The following is a 24,498-nucleotide window of genomic DNA, read 5'->3' on the forward strand; positions in this document are numbered from 1 at the left end:
GATGCTGGACTCGGGTTGGCATGTGCACACTCTGTATGCTCGCCTGCATACGGGACAGCAAGCCTGCCTGGGCTGAGAGGGGAGTGCTTGTGTTGCCTGTGACTGGGAGAGTTAGGGAGTTGACCCCTAGCAGGCAGAGACAGAGCTCCCTCTCGCTATGGGGGCAGATGGGAGCAAGGTGCCCCACAACCATGGGTACCGCTGGGTAGCATCGCAGGGACGGAGATCAAAATTTGGCCCTGTGAGTAACAGAAGATCTTATTTTTAAGTATTCCTGTAAGATGAATATCAAACCTAACGGGGAGTGGGGGAGAGCTCCTGAAACAGCACACAATTGGGGATGCAGGGCTCGCTCTGCGGCTTCCTTGCTCTGCACACAACTTCCACTCTGGTATAGCTGCTCTGGGACAGATGAGAGCTGCGAACATCAATTGAGAACTTCCAAATATGGGCCAAATGGATGCTTGACAACAGGCTATATTTTTTCTTCACTCTCACCACACATCCCCCATCTCGTGTTCACGCTCTTACTGGCAGAAGACACCTGTACGTCACTCAAATTCCTACTATAGTTGAAATTCTCCACACACTCTGATACTAGAAAACAGGCTGTTTACAGAGCTGATGGATTTTATGATCTTGCTACTTTCTCATTTTTACTTGGATTTTAGCAATGGAACTGGAACTTTATTAGCTCCAGTTTTGTTAACCAACAATGGGCAGGTCTGACAGACAATAGGGAACTTCCAAAGGGCAAGTCTTTATGGACTTGACAAGCCTTGTTTGATAAAACTACACCATCATGCTATAAATCAGATAGGGCCAAATTCCACCTCTGGGTTCCACTGAACTCTGATGGCGGAATTCGCTCCATAAAATTGGTCTGGTTCTAAGATCACAAATGATAACTATCTGAAGTGTGCAGTTGTGGAATTTGAAGACATGTATTTGAGATGAATGTATCATACTATATGAAATGAGTTTTGTCAGTTGTCTACCCTGGGCTGTGGATGAAATAGAACTGCCAGCCCAATCCCCCTTTTCCAGAGACAAAAAATATATAAACTGAAGAAATATCACCTTGAGACAGCAGCCAGCCACTGAATGCCTACGTGACTCTGTGCTGAGCAGTGCCGGGTTTACAGTGGTGCCAGTGGCTCCATGGAGCCAGGCCCATGCTCAGAAGGGGCCCTGGCCTGCTCCACTTGCACTGCGTCCCGAGACCCTGCCAGCCCACTGGCTACTCACCACCCATCACTTGATCCTCAGGCCGATGGCCCCTCTCCGCCCCCTGGCCCTACCTCCCTACTCCTCTCTATCCCCTGGCCAGACCCCAATGCACCTCAAGCTCTGGACAGTCTCTGCTTCCACCTGTGGGGCCCCATTTGTCTCCCCAGAGCTGAAGTGACTGGTGGAGAAGCCTGGTCAATCTCAGCCAGGTGTGGGGGCGGGGGGCGTGACAGTATTGGGGGGAGCGTGCCTGGGCTGACTGCACCACTCCCAAGTGACCAGAGCAATTCCCTGCCCCGGGACCAGCTCTGGCTGCGCTGCTGGCTCAGCCTGGCAGACACAGTCACTTCCCAGCAGGGCCGGTGAGTGCGGCCAGGAGGCACGGGGTGGGGAGTGTGTCTCTGGGGGATGCTGGGCTGTGAGGTGGTGGGGAAGATCTGTGTGGGTGGGGCACTAGGGAATGGAAGTTCGGTGGTGGGTGCTGGGCAGTTGTGGTGGGCAGGGCCATCCTTAGGCATATGTAGCATACGCAGCTGCGTAGGGCACCCGAAAATTTGGGGCACCACTGGGACAGCAAATAAGAGCGGGTTGGCTCCTGCACACCCGGCGCACGCTGCAGTATCCTTAGGCAGGGGCCGCACCAGCGCGGCACACTCTGCGTGAGGAAGAGGGTACAGGGGTCTCTGTGGGGAACTGTGACTCTCCTCCACCATGAGGCTCAGTATCCTTTGGTGCCTCATCCCTCCCCGCTGGGCTTCGAGCCCAGGCTGCCGCAGCGTCTGCTGCATATGCAGCAATGGGTGGGGGTTCTTCTGGGGCTCCATGGGTGGGGGTGGTGGCTGTGCCCCAAGTTGGGCATAGGGGCACCAGTTTAATAATACTGCATAGCCTAAGGATGGCCCTGGTGGTGGGGCTGTGGGTGGGGGGGGCGCTGGGCAAGGGTGGTGTTGTGCAGGGTGCTGTGCATTTGTGGGGCGGGGGAGCTCTGGCCATTGGGAATCGGGGGATTGGAGGTGTTCTGGTGTTGGCCGGCGGGGCAGTGTGGCGCAGGATGGGCCCACCCCCAAGGGGAAGGGGCATGTTGGCAGCACAGGGCCGGGCAGGCCACTGTGCGTCTGGTAACTGCCGGTTTGTAAATGGTGCCATGCCATTCCCCATTGCCTCAGCTGGCCCCTCGCTCTGGGGACTGATGTCCCTGCGTCATGCTCCACTGCCTCCGTGGGGGCCCACAAATATGTTTGGCACTGGGCCCACAAAAGGTAATCCGGCCCTGGTGCTGAGGCAGGGCCCTAGCACAAGGAAAAGTCTATGAAGAGGTGTTCAGCACTCTATACTACTTATATTTGAAACTCCTGAGTAAGGTTCTACAGTGTGGCTTTAAGTGTCTTGCTCAAACAGTGAAATTCACCACGATGCAGAGGGGCAGCACAAGTCCTTATGCACTATTTACATCCCACCAAAGCCCTCAAACTAGGACTTAAAAGAAACTTAAATTCTGCATAAGCTATGTGGTGGTCTTCTATACAGGGAGACTTTCACATAGGAGACACTGAATGCCTGGATACTGCATAAGAGGAGGCGGCAGACAGTTTGCACTGGCAGAAATGATCATTTCAGAGACCGGCAGGTGTTCGTTCTTGCTGTGCATGCTTGTAGCTCCAAAAGAGCTATTACAATTTATCATGTCAACGAAGCACATGCTGCATTGTGGAATCCCAAAATACTCACTGGCAGGTACAGCAATGTTTTTATATACTTACACTGAGATCATAACAGTTCCTAAGGAGCTATCATGATTGCTATGAAAATCCGTAATCTAACTTGGTGTCTTATACACTTCAATTTGGAGCTCTTGGCCTTCATCCTCTTAAAATAGCACCATTAAAACACAGCTATAGGCAGAAGAGAGATTGTAAAAATGGCTCCATGGAGTTCTATATTTATTCCCTCTCAATTTCCACTGCACATTTGTTCAGTTTGTGGTAAAAAGATGGTTTTTCTAATTGCCATCTCTGTAAATGTGACTTTGTACCTTACAATGAAGTTGGGTCATTTCTACCTCCTACCTAATCATCAGAAATAAAGATTTTTGCAGCTGAACATTAGCTGACAATTTCATTGATGCACAAGCCAGAATAAAATCCAGCTCTTTAGTTGCATTGACTCTGCACTGTTGAGAAAAAATTAGATGGTTCTTGTCAATAAACAGATAGGCTCCCCAGCGCTCTGAGGCCTAAGTTTGAAAGCTGGGTTCCAAAATGAGAGTGTTAGGGAAACTCAAGCCATCACTTAGCATATGGGTGTATCAAATAGATATTTGGGCATCTTAGGGCCCACCTGAGTGGAGCCACTAGTTGTTAGAGTCAGACATCCAGGTCTGAAAAGCAAGCCCATTGGAGCAGATATGCTGAATGACAACATACCATTTTTTACATTCTCTTTGCTAACTATAATTAAACAAAAGAAGAAACAAAACTATCTAAGACTAAAGCAAATTTAAACTGCAAAACTATGTCAAATGAAAATGCAGTTCCACTATGAAAAGTAACTAGCAAATGCAGTTTCTTATCCTACATAGCTGCTCCGTGTGTCAGTCGGACCTTTTTACTTCAGTGTAAAAGGAAGATTTTTACTGTTTGCTTGACTCGTTCCTGCACAGCCACACTGCTTTAGGAAAGACAGATGGATCCTTTGCATCAACAGAATTTTTAACTAAGGGTATGTCTACACTACGAAATTAGTTCGAATTTATAGAAGCCGGTTTTATTGAAATCGGTTGTATACAGCCGATTGTGTGTGTCCCCACATAAAATGCTCTAGGTGCTCTAGTCGGCGGACCGTGTCCACAGTACGAGGCTAGCGTCGACTTCCGGAGCATTGCACTATGGGTAGCTATCCCACAGTTCCCGCAGTCTCCGCCGCCCCTTGCAATTCTGGGTTGAGATCCCAATGCCCGGATGATACAAAAACAGTGTCGCGGGCGGTTCTGGGTACATGTCGTCAGGCCCCTCCCCCCCCGTCACAGCAACGGCAGACAATAGATTCGTGCCTTTTTACCTGGGTTACCTGTGCAGACAACATACCACGGCAAGCATGGAGCCCGCTCAGCTCAGCTGAGCTCACCGTCACCATATGTCCTCTGGGTGCCGGCAGACGTGGGACTGCATTGCTACACAGCAGCAGCTGCTAACTGCCTTTTGGCGGTAGACGGTGTAGCATGAGTGATAGCCGTGGGGCTGGCAGCCGTAGGGCTGCATTGCACCAGCCCCTTGCCCTTTGGCAGGTGATGGTATATTATGACTGGTACCCATCGTCGTCGTACTGGAGTGGCTGTCAATCATGGCCACCTGGGCAGACATGCTACTGTTTCGATGATGATGGCTACCAGTCGTAGTACACTATTTTCTGCCAATTGCCCAGTATTGTCTGCTAAGCACCCAGAAGAGGCCGAGGGCGATGCTGGGTGCTGGCGGACGTGGGGCTGGCAGACGTGGGGCTGCATTGCTACACAGCAGCAGCCCCTTGCCTTTTGGCAGACGATGGTATATTATGATTGGTATCCGTCATCATCATACTGGAGAGGCTATCACTCATGCTGCACCGTCGGCTGCCAGCTTAAGATGTAAAAAATAGATTTGTTCTGTATTCATTTGCTTCCCCTTCCTCCGTGAAATCAACGGCCTGCTAAGCCCAGGGTTTTCAGTTTAATCTTTGGGGGGACCATTCTGTGTGACAGTTGTTTGTGTTTCTCCCTGATGCACAGCCACCTTTCTTGATTTTAATTCCCTGATCCTGTACCTGTACGCCATGTCGTCACTCGGCCCTCCCTCCTTCTCCTGGTCCATCAGATACTAGTTTCGCGCCTTTTTTCTGACCAGGCGCCATAGCTAGCACTGGGATCATGGAGCCCGCTCAGATCACCGCGGCAATTATGAGCACTATGAACACCAAGCGCATTGTCCTGGAGTATATGCAGAGCCAGGACATGCCAAGGCGAAACCCGGACCACCCGAGGAGGCGATTGCAGCGCGGCGAAGAGAGTGATGAGGAAATTGACATGGACATAGACCTCTCACAAGGCACAGGCCCCAGCAATGTGCAAATCATGGTGTCACGGGAGCAGGTTCATGCCGTGGAACGCCGATTCTGGGCCCGGGAAACAAGCACAGACTGGTGGGACCACATCGTGTTGCAGGTCTGGGACAATTCCCAGTGGCTGCAAAACTTTCGCATGCGTAAGGGCACTTTCATGGAACTTTGTGACTTGCTTTCCCCTGCCCTGAAACGCCAGAATACCAAGATGAGAGTAGCCCTCACAGTTGAGAAGCGAGTGGCGATAGCCCTGTGGAAGCTTGCAACGCCAGACAGCTACCGGTCAGTCGGGAAACAATTTGGAGTGGGCAAATCTACGGTGGGGGCTGCTGTGATCCAATTTGCCAGGGCAATGAAAGACCTGGTGATATCAAGGGTAGTGACTCTGGGCAACGTGCAGTCAATAGTGGATGGTTTTGCTGAAATGGGATTCCCAAACTGTGGCGGGGCCATAGATGGAACCCATATCCCTATCTTGTCACCGGAGCACCAAGCCACCGACTACGTAAACCGCAAAGGGTACTTTTCAATGCTGCTGCAAGCCCTGGTGGATCACAAGGGACGTTTCACCAACATCAACGTGGGATGGCCGGGAAAGGTACATGATGCTCGCGTCTTCAGGAACTCTGCTCTGTTTCGAAAGCTGGAGGAAGGGACTTTCTTCCCGGACCAGAAAGTAACCGTTGGGGATGTTGAAATGCCTATCGTGATCCTTGGGGACCCAGCCTACCCCTTAATGCCATGGCTCATGAAGCCGTACACAGGCAGCCTGGACAGGAGTCAGGACCTGTTCAACTACAGGCTGAGCAAGTGCCGAATGGTGGTGGAATGTGCATTTGGCCGTTTAAAAGCGCGCTGGCGCAGCTTACTGACTCACTCAGACCTCAGCAAAAAGAATATCCCCATTGTTATTGCTGCTTCCTGTGCGCTCCACAATATCTGTGAGAGTAAGGGGGAGACATTTATGGCGGGGTGGGAGGTTGAGGCAACTCGCCTGGCCGCTGATTACGCGCAGCCAGACACCAGGGCGGTTAGAGGAGCACAACAGGGCGCGGTGCGCATCAGAGAAGCTTTGAAAACGAGTTTTGTGACTGGCCAGGCTACTGTGTGAAACTTCTGTTTGTTTCTCCTTGATGAACCCTCCAAACCTCCCCCCCCCCCCGACCCGGTTCACTCTACTTCCCTGTAAACCAACCACCCCACCCCACCCTCCCCTCCCCAATTCGAGCACCGCTTGCAGAGGCAATAAAGTCATTGTTTTTTCACATTCATGCATTCTTTATTAGTTCCTCACAGAAGTAGGGGGATAATTGCCAAGGTAGCCTGGGATGCGTGGGGGAGGAGGGATGGAAAAGGACACACTGCATTTTAAAACTTTAACTCTTATTGAAGGCCAGCCTTCTGATGCTTGGGCGATCATCTGGGGTGGAGTGACTGGGTGGACGGAGGCCCCCCCACCGTGTTCTTGGGCGTCTTGGTGAGGAGGCTATGGAACTTGGGGAGGAGGGCTGTTGGTTACACAGGGGCTGTAGCGGCGGTCTCTGCTCCTGCTGCCTTTCCTGCAGCTCAACCATACGCTCGAGCATATCAGTTTGATGCTCCAGCAGACGGAGCATTGACTCTTGCCGTCTGTCTGCAAGCTGACGCCACCTATCGTCTTCAGCCCGCCACTTGCTCTTTTCATCCCGCCATTCAGCCCGCCACCTCTCCTCTCGTTCATATTGTGCTTTTCTCATCTCCGACATTGACTGCCTCCACGCATTCTGCTGTGCTCTATCAGCGTGGGAGGACATCTGCAGCTCCGTGAACATATCGTCCTTCGTCCTACGTTTTCTCTTTCTAATGTTCACTAGCCTCTGCGAAGGAGAAACATTTGCAGCTGGTGGAGGAGAAGGGAGAGGTGGTTAAAAAAGACACATTTTAGAGAACAATGGGTACACTCTTTCATTACAAGGTCGCATATTTCGGCTTGCAGGCAGCCATGGTAGGCCACAGTGTTTTGGCTTTTTTAACCTTCTTAACATGCGGGAAAGGTTGCAAACAGCAGCGCATTTCCCATATCAAGGATGAATTGGGTTGTCCATTTAAAATGGGTTTTCAATGTAAAAGGAGGGGCTGCGGTTTCCCGGTTAACATGCGGCACAAACACAAGTAAACCACCCCCCCCCCACACACACACACACGCGATTCTCTGGGATGATCACTTCACCCCTCCCCTCCACCGCGTGGTTAACAGCGGGGAACATTTCTGTTCAGAAGAGCAGGAACGGGCGCCTCTGAATGTACCCTTAATAAAATCACCCCATTTCAACCAGGTGACCGTGAATGATATCACTCTCCTGAGGATAACAAAGAGAGATAAGGAATGGATATTGTCTGCATGCCAGCAAACCATACGCTGCCATGCTTTGTTATGCAATGATTCCAGACTTCGTGCTACTGGCCTGGCGTGGTAAAGTGTCCTACCATGGCGGACGGGATAAGGCAGCCCTCCCCAGAAACCTTTTGCAAACGCTTTGGGAGTACATAAAGGAGAGCTTTCTGGAGATGTCCCTGGAGGATTTCCGCTCCATCCCCATACACGTTAACAGACTTTTCCAGTAGATGTACTGGCCGCGATTGCCAGGGCAAATTAATCATTAAACACGCTTGCTTTTAAACCATGTGTAATGTTTACAAATATTTACAAAGGTACACTCACCAGAGGTCTCCTGTGTGCCCTGAGGGTCTTGGGTGAGTTCGGGGGTTACTGGTTCCAGGTCCAGGGTCACAAACATATCCTGGCTGTTGGGGAAACCGGTTTCTCCGCTTCCTTGCTGCTGTGAGCTACCTACAGTACCTCCATCCTCATCTTCCTCGTTCCCCGAACCGTCTTCCCTGTGTGTTTCTCCAGTGAGAGAGTCATAGCACACGGTTGGGGTAGTGGTGGCTGCACCCCCTAGGATCGCATGCAGCTCCGCGTTGAAGCGGCAAGTTTGCGGCTCTGCCCCGGACCTTCCGTTTGCTTCTCTGGCTTTGCGGTAAGCTTGCCGTAGCTCCTTAATTTTCACGCGGCACTGCTGTGTGTCCCTGTTATGGCCTCGGTCCTTCATGTCCTTGGAGATCTTTTCTAATACTTTGCCATTTCTTTTACTGCTACGGAGTTCAGCTATCACTGCTTCATCTCCCCATATGGCGAGCAGATCCCGTACCTCCCGTTCGGTCCATGCTGGAGCTCTTTTGCGATCCTGGGACTCCATCACGGTTACCTGTGCTGATGAGCTCTGCGTGGTCACCTGTGCTCTCCACGCTGAGCAAACAGGAAATGAAATTCAAACCTTTGCGGGGCTTTTCCTGTCTACCTGGTCAGTGCATCTGAGTTGAGAGTGCTGTCCAGAGCGGTCACAATGAAGCACTGTGGGATAGCTCCCGGAGGCCAATAACGTCGAATTCCATCCACACTACCCCAATTCCGACCCGCAAAGGCCGGTTTTATCGCTAATCCCCTCGTCGGAGGTGGTGTAAAGAAACCGGTTTAAAGGACCCTTTAAGTCGAAAGAAAGGGCTTCGTCGTGTGGACGTGTCCAGGCTTAATTCGATTTAACGCTGCTAAAGTCGACCTAAACCCGTAGTGTAGACCAGGCCTTAGTTCCAATTGTAGGGCCACCAGTTCAATGTATGCAAATTTTCCCCAGTTACACTTGTACAATCCCACTGAAACCAATAGGTTTGGGGGATATAACATGAGGCCACTGGGGTTGCACAGGTGTGACTGGGGGCAGCATTTGACCTATAGAACCTTTCCTGCTGGTTATGATGCGGTAGCCTGAAAGACCCTAGCTTGACATTCAGATCCCAGGCTGAGTTTGTGGGATGAGCACTTAGAAAAACCTTTTTTAATTGTAACCTGAGCAAATTTGACCTGAAAATCACTTTTCAGAGTTAAACTGCACTTTAAGTTCTTGTGCAATATACTGCATGTGCTGCTAAACCTCTTGGTAAGGCACAACAGGGTGAGTTAATGAGTGTTTTAAACTGTCCTTTCTGAGAATTGAAGATAGATTCAAGGACACTTGTGTAGTATTTTTGTGGATTAACATGTGCTGGTCATTTAGATATCAAATAACATCTCTTGAATAGAAACTTTATGAATAAAACATCTCTTGAATAGAAATTTAGCAAAAAAATATTTCAAGATATACTGTACATTAAACAGAATGATGAAAACAGGAATATGGCATATGGTTTAGATATTTGTGGGAATGTGTATGGAAAGATTTGCATATATTGCAGCCATCTCCCCATATTAAAACATTCTAGTAAGAGCCTGGAAGAACAACAGAGATAATAGCCCTACACACCCAGAAATCTTTGTTTTCCGTCATCAGAATCTCAGCAAAGGTCTGAGCAATCTAGATGAGTAGTTCCTGCAGGGAGATTTTGCAGTGGCCAGGAGGTCTATGCTAAGAAATGGAAACCAGCAAATAAACTAAAAGTTAAGAAAACCCCGATCCTAACTGGATGCTATAATAAATAATAACAGCATGACTAAATTCACAAACTGGGAAAGGATTACATTTGTTCAAAAGAGAAGACTGAGAATTTTGAGATTGTTTCAAAGCTTTATGATTCACGATGCCCTTAATCAGATGTGTCTATTGAGAAGTCTATAGTATGTAACTAATGTCATCTGTTTCTTGGTTTAGACATTGTTATATTGCCCTGTACTTGTGCCTCTTCCATCCCAGATCTTTCTTTACCTCCCTCTCCGTTAATACTTATAAAAAAAATCCTCTCCCCCCCTCTTCTCTTAGCTAGCTCAAAAATTCTGTCTTCTAGTTTACTGACCCATTCACTTATCTTAGCACAAACCTTCCACTTTCAGCCTGCTGACCTAGTTACCTCCCAAATCCTGTCTTCCAAAAAATCAGGCCTCTCCCATGTTTAATTACTCACATCAAGCCAGACCTGCAAGAAGTACTGCACTTTACTGATCAACCCAGAGATTTGTGCAGATGGGACCTAGGGGACATCAAAATTGGAATCCAGAAACAAATTTTACAAATCAACCCTATTTTTACAAAGGCCCAAACAAAAATTCCAGTTTCAAACCCCAGTTTAGGTGGTTTTCAAAATCTCAATCTGGTCCCCAATTGAATTCACTGGGCATTGGATCAAGCCCTTAAAAATAACATATAAACAATTAAAAACAAAATTAGAGCAGGGCTAAGGTTTTTCATTCTGGATGTAAAGAGTATACATTTAAAATCAAAAGGAAATGGGAGCAGATTAAAAATGGCCCATACCATTTATTTTGTAATTTTGTAAAATGTGTAACAAAATCTCGCTGTATTCAACTTTCATATTACAGCCAAATACAAAGCATATTTCTTGGAGTATTTTTTAATAATTCAGCTTTTTATGGAAGAATATGCAATCATTATTTCAAAATAATTTTAAACAGTGTATATGCTAATAAGTTTTACACCAAATATTAGTGAGCAAATTATCAAAGAAAAAACAAATTTAAAAATACAAATTTAGCAAATTTTCTTTTTTCATATTTACTAACCAAGAGGGTTTGCAAGTTAAACTGGTGGAAATTGTTTACTGGAGCAGATTAATATGCAGCCTTGCCTCTAAGGAAACATTTTACAGAGATTCAAAAAGGCATCTATGTAAAGGATAACCATATTACTGTTTTACAAAAAGATCCAGAACACTAGAAGCTAACAGAAAATGAAGTAGTCGTCTTGGGCAAACTCATTGGCTTTTTTTGCTTTGCTTTGCTTTTGGGCCTAAGACATTTTCATGTTCAGTTTAGACGTATCTGTCTTTATCTTCCAAATTACATAGTACAATGGGGCCCGGGTGTTCCCCTTAAGGAAACTGACATTGCAAAAAATAATTGAATATAGAATGTGAAAAGAAAAATGTGAAAAAAATAGAGCAAAATATTGTCAACATTATGAAGTAGAAACATAATTACTATTTTAACATATACAAGAGATTTACATTTTGATAAAAAGAAGATTTTCTTCCAAGAGAAAGTTTAATTTATCTACCCTATACCGAAAGGAGTTCTTCTTTAAATTCCTGTAATATAAAACATACCTGTCACAATTAGGTCCTACTCTATTGATTAATTTTTCCATAGCCTCCTCAGTCTCTCTCAGCTTTTCTTGTAGTTGCGTGAGCTCATAGTCAGCTGAAAAACAAACACAATCACTAGCAGCTCTGAAAACGTATTCCTCTAGTAGTATTACAGACTGGTTGTCTCAGCAAACACAGTATTAAGACAAAACTGGTTCTGAGGGATCTAACAAGAGCAGATGAAAGTTCAGTCTCCATAGAATTATTGGAAACATTCGCTTTCACTTCTCCAGGCATAACAAAAGGAGTGCAGAGAGGTTCCCAAAGGCACAGAGATGCACAGAAAGCACTTCTCAGAATGGCTAACAAGCAACCACTTGATATGCAGATTGAAATGATCTGACAGAAAAAAGCCACCTAATCTGATGCTCTAGAGGAAATTTAGTGATATGCTGCCCTATTGTAAAATCAACAGTTCTCATGGAATGTACCTCTTAAATTCCTGTGAATAAAGATTCAAAGCCACTCAAGTTAATATATTTTCTGCTGTCAGATAATGTCTGGCTCTTCATGATGTGCAAGGATATAGGGAGACAGCTCAAGGAACTTGCACCTATGCACATGAGCCAGCCACAATCTGGGTGGGGGATATAGCCATGGCTCCAACCTCCTGGCTAGCATTACTAACCCATCAAAGGTGAAGGCTGGACCCCTTCTAAGGATGGTGGAGCTGCTAGTGCAGCATACACTTCCCTAGTGCCCATAAGAGAATGGAGTGATGGAGGGGAGGAAACATTCAGGTTCCAGATACAGAAATTAATCGTGCCTGTACGGTACAGCCCTGCATGCGAAGCAACTTGCTGTCTCTGAACTTCCTCTTCTTCCCCCCACAACCCCAGTGCACTAGCAAACTAACGCTGTTGATTGGCACGTGTGGCACATATGCTCTCAGGCAGCAAGAAGGAAGCAGTCTCTCCATTTATTATATGTATTATTGTAACACCTAGAGGCCACAACCAAGATTGGGTCCCTTGTACTATATACTGCACAAACATGTAATGAGAATCTGTCCCTTCTTCAAAGTGCTTACAGTCAGGGCCCAAATTCTGCAAAGACCCTGATTCCACAAAGCATCTGCTTAATTTTATGCACTGTGAGTTTTCAAGCTTTTGTACGATTGAGGCCTAAATAGACAAGTAGACACAGGGTGGGAAGATGAACAAAGGCAGAGACAGGTAAAGTGAGATCCCAAGGTCACAGAGCAGGTTAATGGTAGAACAAGGATTCAGGTCCAATGATCTATCCACTATGCTGCCTCCCCTCTGACTAGTGATAGATTCTTTAATAGGGTGCCTGGTTTTCGACCAAAGGGGACCTGACAGTGTCCAGCCAGTACTACTGACTGGACAACTAAAGTCCAGTTACTGAGGGCGGGGGAGGCGGGGAGGTGCCAGGTCATCATCTGCGCCAGCCCCTACTCAGCTGGGGTCACCTCCCACCTGTGTTGGGTGGCTGCAGCTCCCAGCCCCGGTTCCGCAGGTGAGTCCCTCCCAACCCGTGGGTGGTGGGGGACGGAAGAGGAGCAAAAGTGTGGGGGGGGGGGCTCAGGGGAAGAGGTGGGGCCGGAATAAAGATGGTAGAAAACAGAGTCAACAGATATTATTTATCCCTAATTTCTATGATTCTATAAAACATCATGATGTACATTTATGTCATGATTATTACAACAATATCACCTGAACCCTGTGATAACATTGTCTTTTTAATACCCTATCAAGTATTTGTGTTTTCTATGAGAATTTAGCCAACTAAATAAAATACATTTAAATGTTATTACAAACAACTGCTCACCTGAGCTTTAAAGCTAATGTATTAAATTATCCAACAAACGTGTATATTTAGAAATAGGCAGATTTGTTATTTCATCGGTATTGTGACCATACAACTTGGGGAAAAAGAAACAGTAACAGCTGGGTGGAGGGGGGAAGCTGGCTGCTTCCTTTACCTACACATATCAAATGTTTCAGCAATTTAAATGGTATGCCAATGGGAAGAGAATGTAACAGACAGCCTGGTAACTGCCCAGAACATAGACATTAGGAAAAGGCATTTAGCTGTGAGAAGTTTACTTCTCAGCTTTTAGAATTTGTAGGTGGAGTGTTCTTTATACTACTAATGAGCACTGGTTAAAAAAAATTTTTTTTTAAAACACCGTGATATTAAGCTATAACCCTCACTAAATTGTTTATTCAAGCAGAACAAAGAAAAGAGAACAGACACTTCTTGTACTATGTTGTGTTGCTCCCACTCATTGCACATTTCACCTTTTATTGTAAACATGTCAATCCTTTAAACGTTTTGATTTTAAACATTCACTTAGAAAGTGATGGAGCAGTAATTTGCTTTACATCATCTCCTCTATTCCACCGCAACCTAGAAGATAATGCTTGCTGCTCTATTTTCCTATTTGGCATTGAAGGTTCCAGAACAAATTCAGGGAAACAACTTGTTAGAAACTACTATCTAACATCAACTTTACATGGAACAGCAGATTTACAATGTATCCAGAAGACAAAGACACTGTCCAACTGTATGGTTATGTGGGTAATTTCTAATCACCTGGGAAATAATACTTACTGATTTTCCTATTCATGTTTCCAGGTATAGGAGAAGGAGATTTCCTCTCCACTGTAGTGGTTTTTCCCTTGGACGAGAGCTGAAAGTGGAAAAAAATTACTATTATAGGAATTTACAGCAAAAGAAGTACAGAAGCCCCACAAGCATCACACCAAGAAAAAGAGAGAAAGCTAAAATTATGCTAGAAACTAATCACAGAAAATACCACCAGAGGAAAAAACAGACAGTGATCATGAAAGAAACTATGGAAACCTAGCTAACCAAAAACTGCTATGACGTATTTATAACTGGCGATTTTTTTAACCAAAAATAAGGATTAACTGAAAAATATCACATTTACATTTAAAAACTGCGTACATTACTCTAAAGGCCCCAATCCTATAATCCATCTGTACACAGAGACCCACTACTAAAAGGGGTTTTGTTTGGGCAAAGACTGGTCTTTAAAAATACTGGGGGGGAATTAAGTCCAACCTATTTGCCTCTCTTTCTTTGGCAAAAGTTTTCTGGCATTTATGTACTTTTCTGGCTTTGCACTAACACTGTGACAGCAACACAGATGTCATCAGGGTCTACCAAAAAGCAATATGCTCTTTAGTCACGCCCTTTCATCTTTATAAAGGTTGGATGCTGCTAACTGTGCTTAACCAGCCCAGTCAATATGCCTCTTTCCTGGCCTGCAGGAACACTTCTGCCCTGCTTATTCTGGGACTCTCCTGGGCAGAGACTACCAATTGTTCCAAGTTGCCGGTCAATGCCTGGTTCACCCCTTGTTCTGCGGGGAGAAGGAATCTCCCCAAGCTCCTTATGCAGCAGAGATTAGTTTCTCCCCTTTGCAGGCTGACACATCGTGTCACTGGAATTAAGGCAATGTCCATTTCAGCTCATCTGCTCCCTGGCAATCTGGGAGGAAAAGGATGTAACAGTCCTGCAGAGGCTGCTCTCCCTCCCCCATGCTGTAACCTGTGATGCAGGTAGCCCATACACGGCACACTTTACACCCCCTGCATGAACATGTAGTATAAACCTCCATTTTCCATTAAAGTAAATATTAGGCATTTCTGAGTAACAAGTATCCATAAAAAGTTCAAGCTATCTGAGAAGTGTTTAATCTGTGATTTTAAAAAAAAATTATCTTTGGGACAGATCCTCAGCTAGGAGAATGCCAGTGAAGTTAATTATCAGAGGGGTAGGCATGTTAGTCTGGATCTGTAAAAAGCAACAGAGAATTCTGTGGCACCTTTAAGACTAACAGATGTATTGGAGCATAAGCTTTCGTGGGTGAATACCCACTTCGTCAGACGTATGTAATGGAAATTTCCAGAGGCGGGTATAAATATGCAGGCAAGAATCAGTCTGGAGATAACAAGGTTAGTTCAATCAGGGAGGGTGAGTCCTCTGCTAGCAGTTGAGGTGTGAACACCAAGGGAGGAGAAACTACTTTTGTAGTTGGCTAGCCATTCACAGTCTTTGTTTAATCCTGAGCTGATGGTGTCAATGAATGAACCGGTGATGTTGTAGCTGATCTGGTTAGGTCCTATACCGAAAACCCACCGACCGCTATGCCTACCTTCATGCCTCCAGCTTCCACCCCGGACACACCCCACGATCCATCGTCTACAGCCAAGCGCTGAGGTCCAACCGCATCTGCTCCAACCTTTCAGACAGAGACCAATACCCACAAGATCTTCAACAAGCATTCTCAAAACTACGATATCCGCACAAGGAAATAAGGAAACAAATCAACAGAGCCAGAAGTGTACCCAGAAGCCTCCTGCTACAAGACAAGCCCAAGAAAGAAACCAACTGAACTCCACTGGCTATCACCTACAGTCCTCAGCTTAAACCTCTCCAACGCATCATCAGTGATCTACAACCCATCCTGGACAATGATCCCTCGCTTTCACAGACCTTGGGAGGCAGGCCTGTCCTCGCCCACAGACAACCCGCCAACCTTAAGCATATTCTCACCAGCAACCACACATCGCACCATAACAACTCTAACTCAGGAACCAATCCATGCAACAAACCACAATGCCAACTCTGTCCACATATCTACATCAGCAACACCATCACAGGACCTAACCAGATCAGCTACAACATCACCGGTTCATTCACCTGAAGGTCCACCAATGTTATATATGCCATCATGTGCCAGCAATGCCCTTCTGCTATGTACATTGGCCAAACTGGACAGTCACTAAGTAAAAGGATAAATGGACACAAGTCAGATATCAGGAATGGCAATATACAAAAACCTGTAGGAGAACACTTCAACCTCCCTGGCCACACAATAGCAGATGTAAAGGTAGCCATCTTACAGCAAAAAAACTTCAGGACCAGACTCCAAAGAGAAACTGCTGAGCTTCAATTCATTTGCAAATTTGACATCATCAGATCAGGATTAAACAAAGACTGTGAATGGCTAGCCAACTACAAAAGTAGTTTCTCCTCCCTTGGTGTTCACACCTCAACTGCTAGCAGAGGACCTCACCCTCCCTGATTGAACTAACCTCGTTATCTCCAGACTGATTCTTGCCTGCATATTTATACCTGCCTCTGGAAATTTCCATTACATGCGTCTGACGAAGTGGGTATTCAGCCACGAAAGCTTATGCTCCAATACATCTGTTAGTCTTAAAGGTGCCACAGGACTCTCTGTTGCTTTTTAGTGAAGTTAATGCAACTCCAATGATTTACACCAGCTAATGATGTTTTCCTTAAATAGTTAAAATAGAGTTAACTATGTCTCTCAGACTTTGTGGAGAAACAAGAATTGTAATGAACCCAGAAAATAGTGGGACCTAAATTATAGGAAGACCTTTGCTGCAACCTAAGGGTACATCTACACTGCAGCAGCTAGGGCCGCACTGTCGCGTCCCCACTGCTATATTTAGCAAGCTAGCGTGGGTACATCTACACAAGATGGATATTACACCCGCGTCTCTAATATAGGCACATCCTTAATTACTGTGTTTGCTATCGTGAAAGCTATCATATGGAATATGCCCATTTGTCACTGTCCCCTAAATTGCTGACTCACTAATTTGTATCCTCTTCTGAGCTGGGTTGAACTAAAAATATTTTTGTCTAAATAATTTTTTAAAACAAGCCCAAAGTTAGACTTTTTAGGAGATTTCACACATGCATCAGTGTCTTAAAAACAGATGTTTATTCTTACCTTATACAGAATGTACAGTATGTATAAAAGTATTCCAAATCCATAAATGGGTATGATCTGCCCCACGAGACCTCTCCCACTGCCACCTCCTCCTCCACCACCTCCACCACCCTTGGCCTTGGCAACTGCCTCTGCCAGGTGAGACCTTGGAAAATGGGCACCAGAAGACCTGCCATCAGGGGACATCTGATGATGCATCATTGGTGGAAAACGACTTGTCTTCCCTGAAAAACAAGTTGAAGATTTTTCTTCCATTACTTTTTATTTTTCTGTATAGAAGTGAAATAGTAGTTTGCAGGGTTGGCTTCATTTCTGTGTTCTTGTTTTAAAGCACCACATTTGCATCGATGAAAGTGTAGTGGGCTGAAGATAAAATTGTGGACTATTTTTCCAATAATTCACTATGTGCAATATTGTCAAATATGTAATTATAATTTCTATCATGTTACAGATGGGGAAATAGAGATGTGGATAAGGACTGAGATAAACAGATAGCTAACTTGCCCAACTATAGAGCAAGTCAAGGATTAGAACTCAGAAACTCTTACTCCTGGTTCTGTGCGCTATAGGTCACTAAATATACATCTCTTTCCTGGACAGGCCTAATTCTGCAGTAGAATCTGTTAGCACAGACATAGTGCCCATGTACTTCAGGGAACTCTGCAGGAATCCATGCTGGCAGATCTGGTTACAGGACTGTGATGTTATTTGGCACAGTAAACTGTACTGGATTCTTTACAGCTCATGTAATAAATTAGTATTTATGGTCTTATTTTAATTACTAACTTTTAATTCAAGAAAGGTGTTGGTGGCACAAAATATTTACTTACAAAATATTAATGGAGAGATTGATAGATACAAAGAGCAAGGGAAGTATTTTTGCAGGGGGTGGGAAGTGGAATGAAGGGTATTTCACGGAAAGGGAATAAATTAATATTGGCACTGAATTGAGGGGTGCTTGCCCCAGCATCCCACTAGGCCACATAGCACCTGGGGCCCCGAGTATAGGTTATGAATTACAGTGAGTAGAAAGATTGTTTTAGAGGAAATTATTTTTTAAAACTAATTAAGACCTTATTTTAAAAGTTGCTGACTGAGTAGCAGCTTTTCTTTTTGTTAAAGTGAGCTGGGGGAGTGCATGTCACTAACCAAGAATTCTCAATCTAACACAGCTCTAACAGCTCTTTCAGAGTTACTATAGTCTATTTTATTGAATTATTAAAAGTGTACCTTGTAAGACATAATATCTTATTTACAAGAGTCTTGTAGATACAGCAGGAATGTTTTGTAACAACAGGTTGCTATGGAAACAATTACAATGTCATACACAAAGCACTATCACTTCAGGTGGGGAGTAAGCAGCAGGAGCGGGAAAAACTCTTAGGAAAGATCTCATATTCACTAAAATGCCCTTTATAAAAGCGATCAGTTGCAGGGTGGAGGGGACAGAAATATGTGAGAGACAGAACTGTTTTAAATTGATTATTTTTCTACATCTTCCATGAAGCACCAACCACTCTTTAAAAACTTAAATTTGCATAAAGAGATAAACTTAGAGCTAAAGGGACACGGTCTACTTGAAATCTAGTCATTTACAAAAAAGGAGTTGAAGTAGTTTCTTATATTACGCCTGCCCCTGAGTTTCACTGCCAATTTTTGTAATTTGGCAATATTTTCTGTTTTTAAAAAAAATCACTTCCCCATCCCTTTCCCTTACTTTGTGAGGACACCCACACCCACACACAAACAACAGAGGAAATTGACTACACAGGAGAATGTGAAATGATGGAGTTCAAAGTGCTGTCAAATCCACAGTCAATAAAGGGAAACAGAGAATTTTTTCCCCTCCAATCTCTTTCAGCTCTAGTAAACTTTGGTGCCAATAGTAGGTAAAAAAGTAATGAAAAGTAGTTTTAAAAAGCAATTTTCACAAATATGTAATATAAAACATTATTTCATATTTGGTATTAGTTGCTTATAAAAGACTGTGTTTCCCTATTAAGCCCTTGGTTGCAGGACAGAGGAAAAAATACAAACACATAAGTATGTTATGCGGTTGCTCATCTCAATGAGAAAAACAGATTTAAAAATACCTTGATTTTTTAAAAAAGAAAATTTGCGTAGAGCCAATATTTCAGCCCAATGCCACTTGAAACAGTTCCCTAAAACACAGCTGATTGTGAAAATTACAACAAACCCTGATAAATAGGTGCTATTATCAGTTTTCAGTGATGTGTGTATGTCACTTGAATGAAGTGCTTGTAAAAGATGCCTGGTTGACATCCCTAGAAAATGAAATCCTTTATCCACAGTGTGATGATATATGCTTTATGGGAATATGACATAATTGGAGTATGTTTTATGCTACATGTGCCATGTAACTTATCTCCGTAAAGGTTATGGTCTACTGAATCTATTCATCCTATTTGTACACCTATATCATTTGTGTACTTGAAGTTATGAATATTAGTTGTATACTTGCTTGATTTGTAAGTAAGCTTTGTAAGGCATTTGGTCAGCTTCTTTAGAAAGGAATTTGCAAAGTTAAGTGCCCAAGCAAGAAGCACTTAAAGAACAATGGATCTTGGAATGCTCCAATTCACGTAATAAATCTACTTGAGGACATTCAAGGTAGCATGTGAACCATGGCTGCTACCTGTAGTTCTGAGTCATGCATGGACATGTGACTTGCCCATGTGACTCCAAAACTCCATCTTGGAGCTAGACTTTGCATAGGAGTGAGAAGGGGGTTGCCACCCACAAGAGAAAGTCTATTTAAACCCTTGGGAGACCCCTCCATGTTGTCTTCAGCTGGCTAAAGAGAGAGCCTCTCCACCCCAAGGATACCTGAAAGGAACTGGAACAAAGGACAGTAACTACAGTGGGTGTGAGTGATTGCTGGAACCAGACTAGAAGGAGACTAGTTTGTAAAAGGAAGCTTACTGGGTGAGATTTTATTTGTATTCAGTTTCTTAGACATAGACTTGTGTGTTGTATTTTATTTTACTTGGTAATTCACTTTGTTCTGCCTGTTACTACTCGGAACCACTTAAATCCTACTTTCTGTATTTAATAAAATCACTCTTTACTTATTAATTAACCCAGTGTATGTATTAATACCTGGGGGGGGGGGCAAACAGCTGTGCATCTCTATCAGTGTTATAGAGGGCGAACCATTTATGAGTTTACCCTGTATAAGCTTTATATAGGGTAAAATGGATTTATTTGGGGTTTGAACCTCATTCGGAGTTGGACATCTGAGTGTTAAAGACAGGAACACTCACTTCTGTAAGTTGCTTTCAGTTAAGTTTGCAGCTTTGGAGCAAGTAATTCAGACCCTGGGTCTGTGTTGGAGCAGACGGGCATGTCCGGCTCAGCAAGACAGGGTGCTGGGGTCCCGAGCTGGCAGGGAAAGCAGGGGCAGAAGTATTCTTGGCACATCAGTCTGGCAGTTCCCAAGGGGGTTTCTGTGATCCAACCCATCACACATAGAACAGCTACAACTTATGCTCTTCCAGCATGAGCTTCCTTACCCAGCTCTGCCATTGGATGTAGTTCAGTTTCCATACTCATTCACTCCTTGACCTCTCTGCGGAGGCTATAAACAAGATTACTAATTGATACCATTCTACTGGGGTTTATGATGTGCACAGTCATCCAGGGACAACTGAACTGAGACCACCAGATTTCACAGAGGCTGCTGAGCATCCATCAGACAGTAAAACTTAAATTCACTACTGTCCTAGGCTGGATGCAAATCGATGATTGGTGAAGGGTTCCAGATTTCATTACTTGAAATGGGTCCTTCTGGTTACACTATTCACATGTTACTATTCACTCGTTACATGTTACTTTAATTTCTCCAAGTTCCTTTATGCCACCCACGAGGGTGAATGTTTATTATTATTATTTGCATTGCCCCAACAGGGTGCTAAGTGATTTACAAAAAATAACATACAAAAGATTGCTGCCCTGAGAGCTTGCAAATCCAAATAGATGGTGTATGAATGAAGGGGCAGTGAAGATGAATATAAAGCAGGTCTGTAGATTGATAAGCATACATCTTTTTAGTGCCACAACTTTGTCTGGATTAATTTTTATCTTCTTTTTCTCTCTCAATACTACCTATTATTTTGTATACTTTGTCAGGTCTCCTTTCTAAACAATCGTCTCAATCTTTTCAAGCTCTACTCAGATGGAAGTTCTTTACAACTCTAATATTTTTCATTGTCTGTCTTTGAAACCCCACCCCCCACACACACTATTTTTGCAACACCTGTTCTGAGAGAGGTGACCCTAACAAACCCAATAGCCTGTGTAATGGTGTATCACTAGTTTATATAATAGTATTATAACATTGTCAGTATTTCCCATGCTATTTCTTATGCATTCCAACATTGTTTTCTACACCATGGCTATACAGTAGCAGGGCTTCTTATGAGCTATCCACATTAATGCCCTCTTTCCTGAGTGGTTACACTTAGTTTAGAACCCAGCACCACATAGGAGTAGTTGGGTCCTCTGGGCCAACCAAGTTCAGAAGTGATGCACTAAGTGGTGTTAGTGTAACACCTGGACAGACTCCCTTAGATTCACTAGATGCATTTCCACCTCTTTTGTGCTAAGAGTCAGTATCGCCACATCACCATGTGGTGGGATTAAATCCCCTACTCCAAAAGGTTCATATCTTTCCAGATTAGCACCCAGCCAGGAGGATACCAGAATAGTCCTTGATAGCTATTCTTAGTTTGTAGGTACCAGGAAATAAAGGACTTCTGCCCTCCAGGACCAAAACATTCATAGAATAGTGTGATGTTACACTCCATATTTTTTATGGAACTATGCTTATGATATGGTATAACTGAGATATTTTATGCAAGATGGGTCTTGTTAGGTATCATCGGAAAGGTTATAATTTACTGAATGTGATTATCCAATTTATAGGCATGCATCATGTCTGTATCTAAAGTTAGAAATATGGACTATTTAACAATTACAACTGTGTGTGTATTTGGGAGACACCCACTAGACAACAGGCCATCAGCCTTGATGGGCCATTAGGAAGAAACAATAAGACTTTGAAGAGACTAATCTCTCGCCTTTCTGAGAAGCATCCTGGGACATAGCTGTGACACTACTAAGTCAGGTGGTCCTGTCACCTGGTACTAAACACCATCTTGGACTTCTAGTAATTTTCCACTAAAAGGAGGGGAAGGTCAAGACTGGGAAACAAAAGATTCCTGCCTTATGTAAATCTTATTTAAGGCCAGGTAGTAAGGCAAACAGGACTCTTCTCCATTGCCTTCCTGCCCAAGAAAAAAGACTGCTGGAAGTACCTGAAGAGACAAAGGAATTGAGTGGCGGGAAAGGCAAGGGCTGTAAAGAGAAATAACTGGAACTCTAAGCTACAGAAACTCTGCAACTTGCCTAAAACAACATTTAGGATGAGAAATTACTTCTTGAAACCAGTCTCTTTAAGATCTTAAGCTTATGCAGGTTTTGTTTTATTGGCTTAGTTATCTGCTTTGTTCTGTTTGCTATCCCTTATAATCACTTAAAATCTGCCTTTTATTGTAAATAAACTTGTTTTGTTTAGTACTAAACCCAGTTTGTGCAATTTCTAAACTGGGGGCAAGAAGTTGTGCATATCTTCCTCCACATTGAGGGAGGGGGCGAATTTATGAGCTTACATTGTATACATTTCTCTACAGTGCAAGACAATATTATTTTAGGTGTACTTTCCAGAGGGGAGCTGTACTTGAGTGCTGGGCAATTTCCTAGGTGAGTCTTCTCATAGAGAGCTGTTTGTAGACTCTGTGTGATTCTGGGGAGGGGGTATGTGTGCGTGCGCTGCCAGAATGCCTAATCAGCAAAACAGGGAGAGGGAGCCCAGGCTAGTGGAGCAGGCAGGCTCAGTGAAATCCCAGTGCATCAGGTGGCAACCCAGAAGGGGGGGGGGGGGCGAACCCGTCACAAATAGTCTATTACAATTTTTTATCTAGAAGTTATTAAACTGTCTTCCTTCTCTTTCAACTTGAGCTCAATAAATATTCTGCCTCAGTAAGATGATGACACACCTCCCTCTTCCCTCCTGCCCCTAACCAAAATACAAATCCTGATAGAGCCCAAAGCCACATTCCTGTTCTGTCCCCTTTGCTATCTGAGTAACACTGCAGGATCTAGTCCCCAATACTGATAGCAAGTACTGCTTCTATAGGTCCCTTTAACGCTTTGGGAAGGGGAAAGTACTATCTCATGGTAGGCTTTATGCAGCCTTTTCTTAAGCTTAAAAATATCATGCCATAGCCCTTTGAAATGGTTTTCTAACTCATTCCTGACTAAGACTGTTACACTCCTGCAGAGATAGATACCAGGTATGGAAGCCTCACATACCACTCCTTGAATGTCTTTGCAGTTTAGTTAACCTAAATCAGAACTTTAGTTATGTAATCATAAATACACCACATCACCTTTCATACTAGCTAAAATTAGATATTAAGGGCAAGCTCCCATTAACCTTGTTAACTTTAGTGGGGCTACAGATTCAAATAAAAGAGGTAAGTGTCAAACTGACATTTGCACTGTATCCGTGTGTGTTAAGAGGTTGAGTTTTCTCTAGACTGTAGGTGAAATCCTAATTAGAAATTTGACTGCATGTCATAATCACAGAGTTTATTCATCCTAAAACTGATTAAAGGACGTTTTAAACAATCTACTCTAATTTAAATGTGATTAAGGAAAACGATACAATAATCCACTTCAAACTCCAAGTGATAACATTCAGAGCACAGTAACAGCTACTTCTGTAAGGATACTGCATGTGGTACAGCTAGCGAGACTCTTTTATTGAGTGTTACTATACCCAGCTTGACTATTTATCAATATCTACACATTTTATTTCTCATTAAGATTAAACTGCTTAAATCATAAAACTGGATTTAAGGTGTAATACAGGATTCGGCCGTAGCTGACTAGCTGCAAAGTGCTGACTTTTGATATCAATGGGACACACAGGAAGTATATATAACCCACTGTCACGTTAAATTTGTAATCCACCTATACAGACTTCTATAGTACTTATATGGCTTCATTATTGTAGTATCGGAGTGCTCACAATCTTTAACTTATTTATCCTCAAACACCTATGAGGGAGGAAAGTACTATTATTCTCCTTTTACAAATCAGGAACTGAGGCACACAGAGGCTTGCCTACGATGACACAGGAAGTCAGTCTGTGGCAGAGCACAGAAATGAACCCAGGCTAGTGTCCTAACCACTCCACAAAC

The 24,498-nt window shown here is 44.1% G+C and overlaps 1 protein-coding gene across 5 annotated transcripts in view; it reads right to left on the reverse strand.

Moving 5' to 3' along the window:
- Positions 1-24,498, reverse strand: part of RIC3 (RIC3 acetylcholine receptor chaperone) — a 53,067-nt gene that overhangs the window by 23,773 nt on the left and 4,796 nt on the right. For 4 of the 5 annotated variants that reach the window (XM_065592150.1, XM_065592149.1, XM_065592153.1 and 1 more), the window contains exons 2-4: positions 17,213-17,436; positions 14,032-14,110; positions 11,416-11,509 (exon numbers count right to left, since the gene is read on the reverse strand). In XM_065592150.1, coding sequence (XP_065448222.1) covers positions 11,416-11,509; positions 14,032-14,110; positions 17,213-17,436 — 397 coding nt within the window. Of the gene's footprint in view, positions 1-6,600; positions 7,202-8,023; positions 8,612-11,415; positions 11,510-14,031; positions 14,111-17,212; positions 17,437-24,498 lie in introns of those variants that run through there. The other variant, XM_065592151.1, reaches the window with a different exon arrangement.

Source organism: Chrysemys picta, chromosome 4, assembly GCF_011386835.1.
Source record: "Chrysemys picta bellii isolate R12L10 chromosome 4, ASM1138683v2, whole genome shotgun sequence".
NCBI lineage: Eukaryota > Metazoa > Chordata > Testudines > Emydidae > Chrysemys > Chrysemys picta.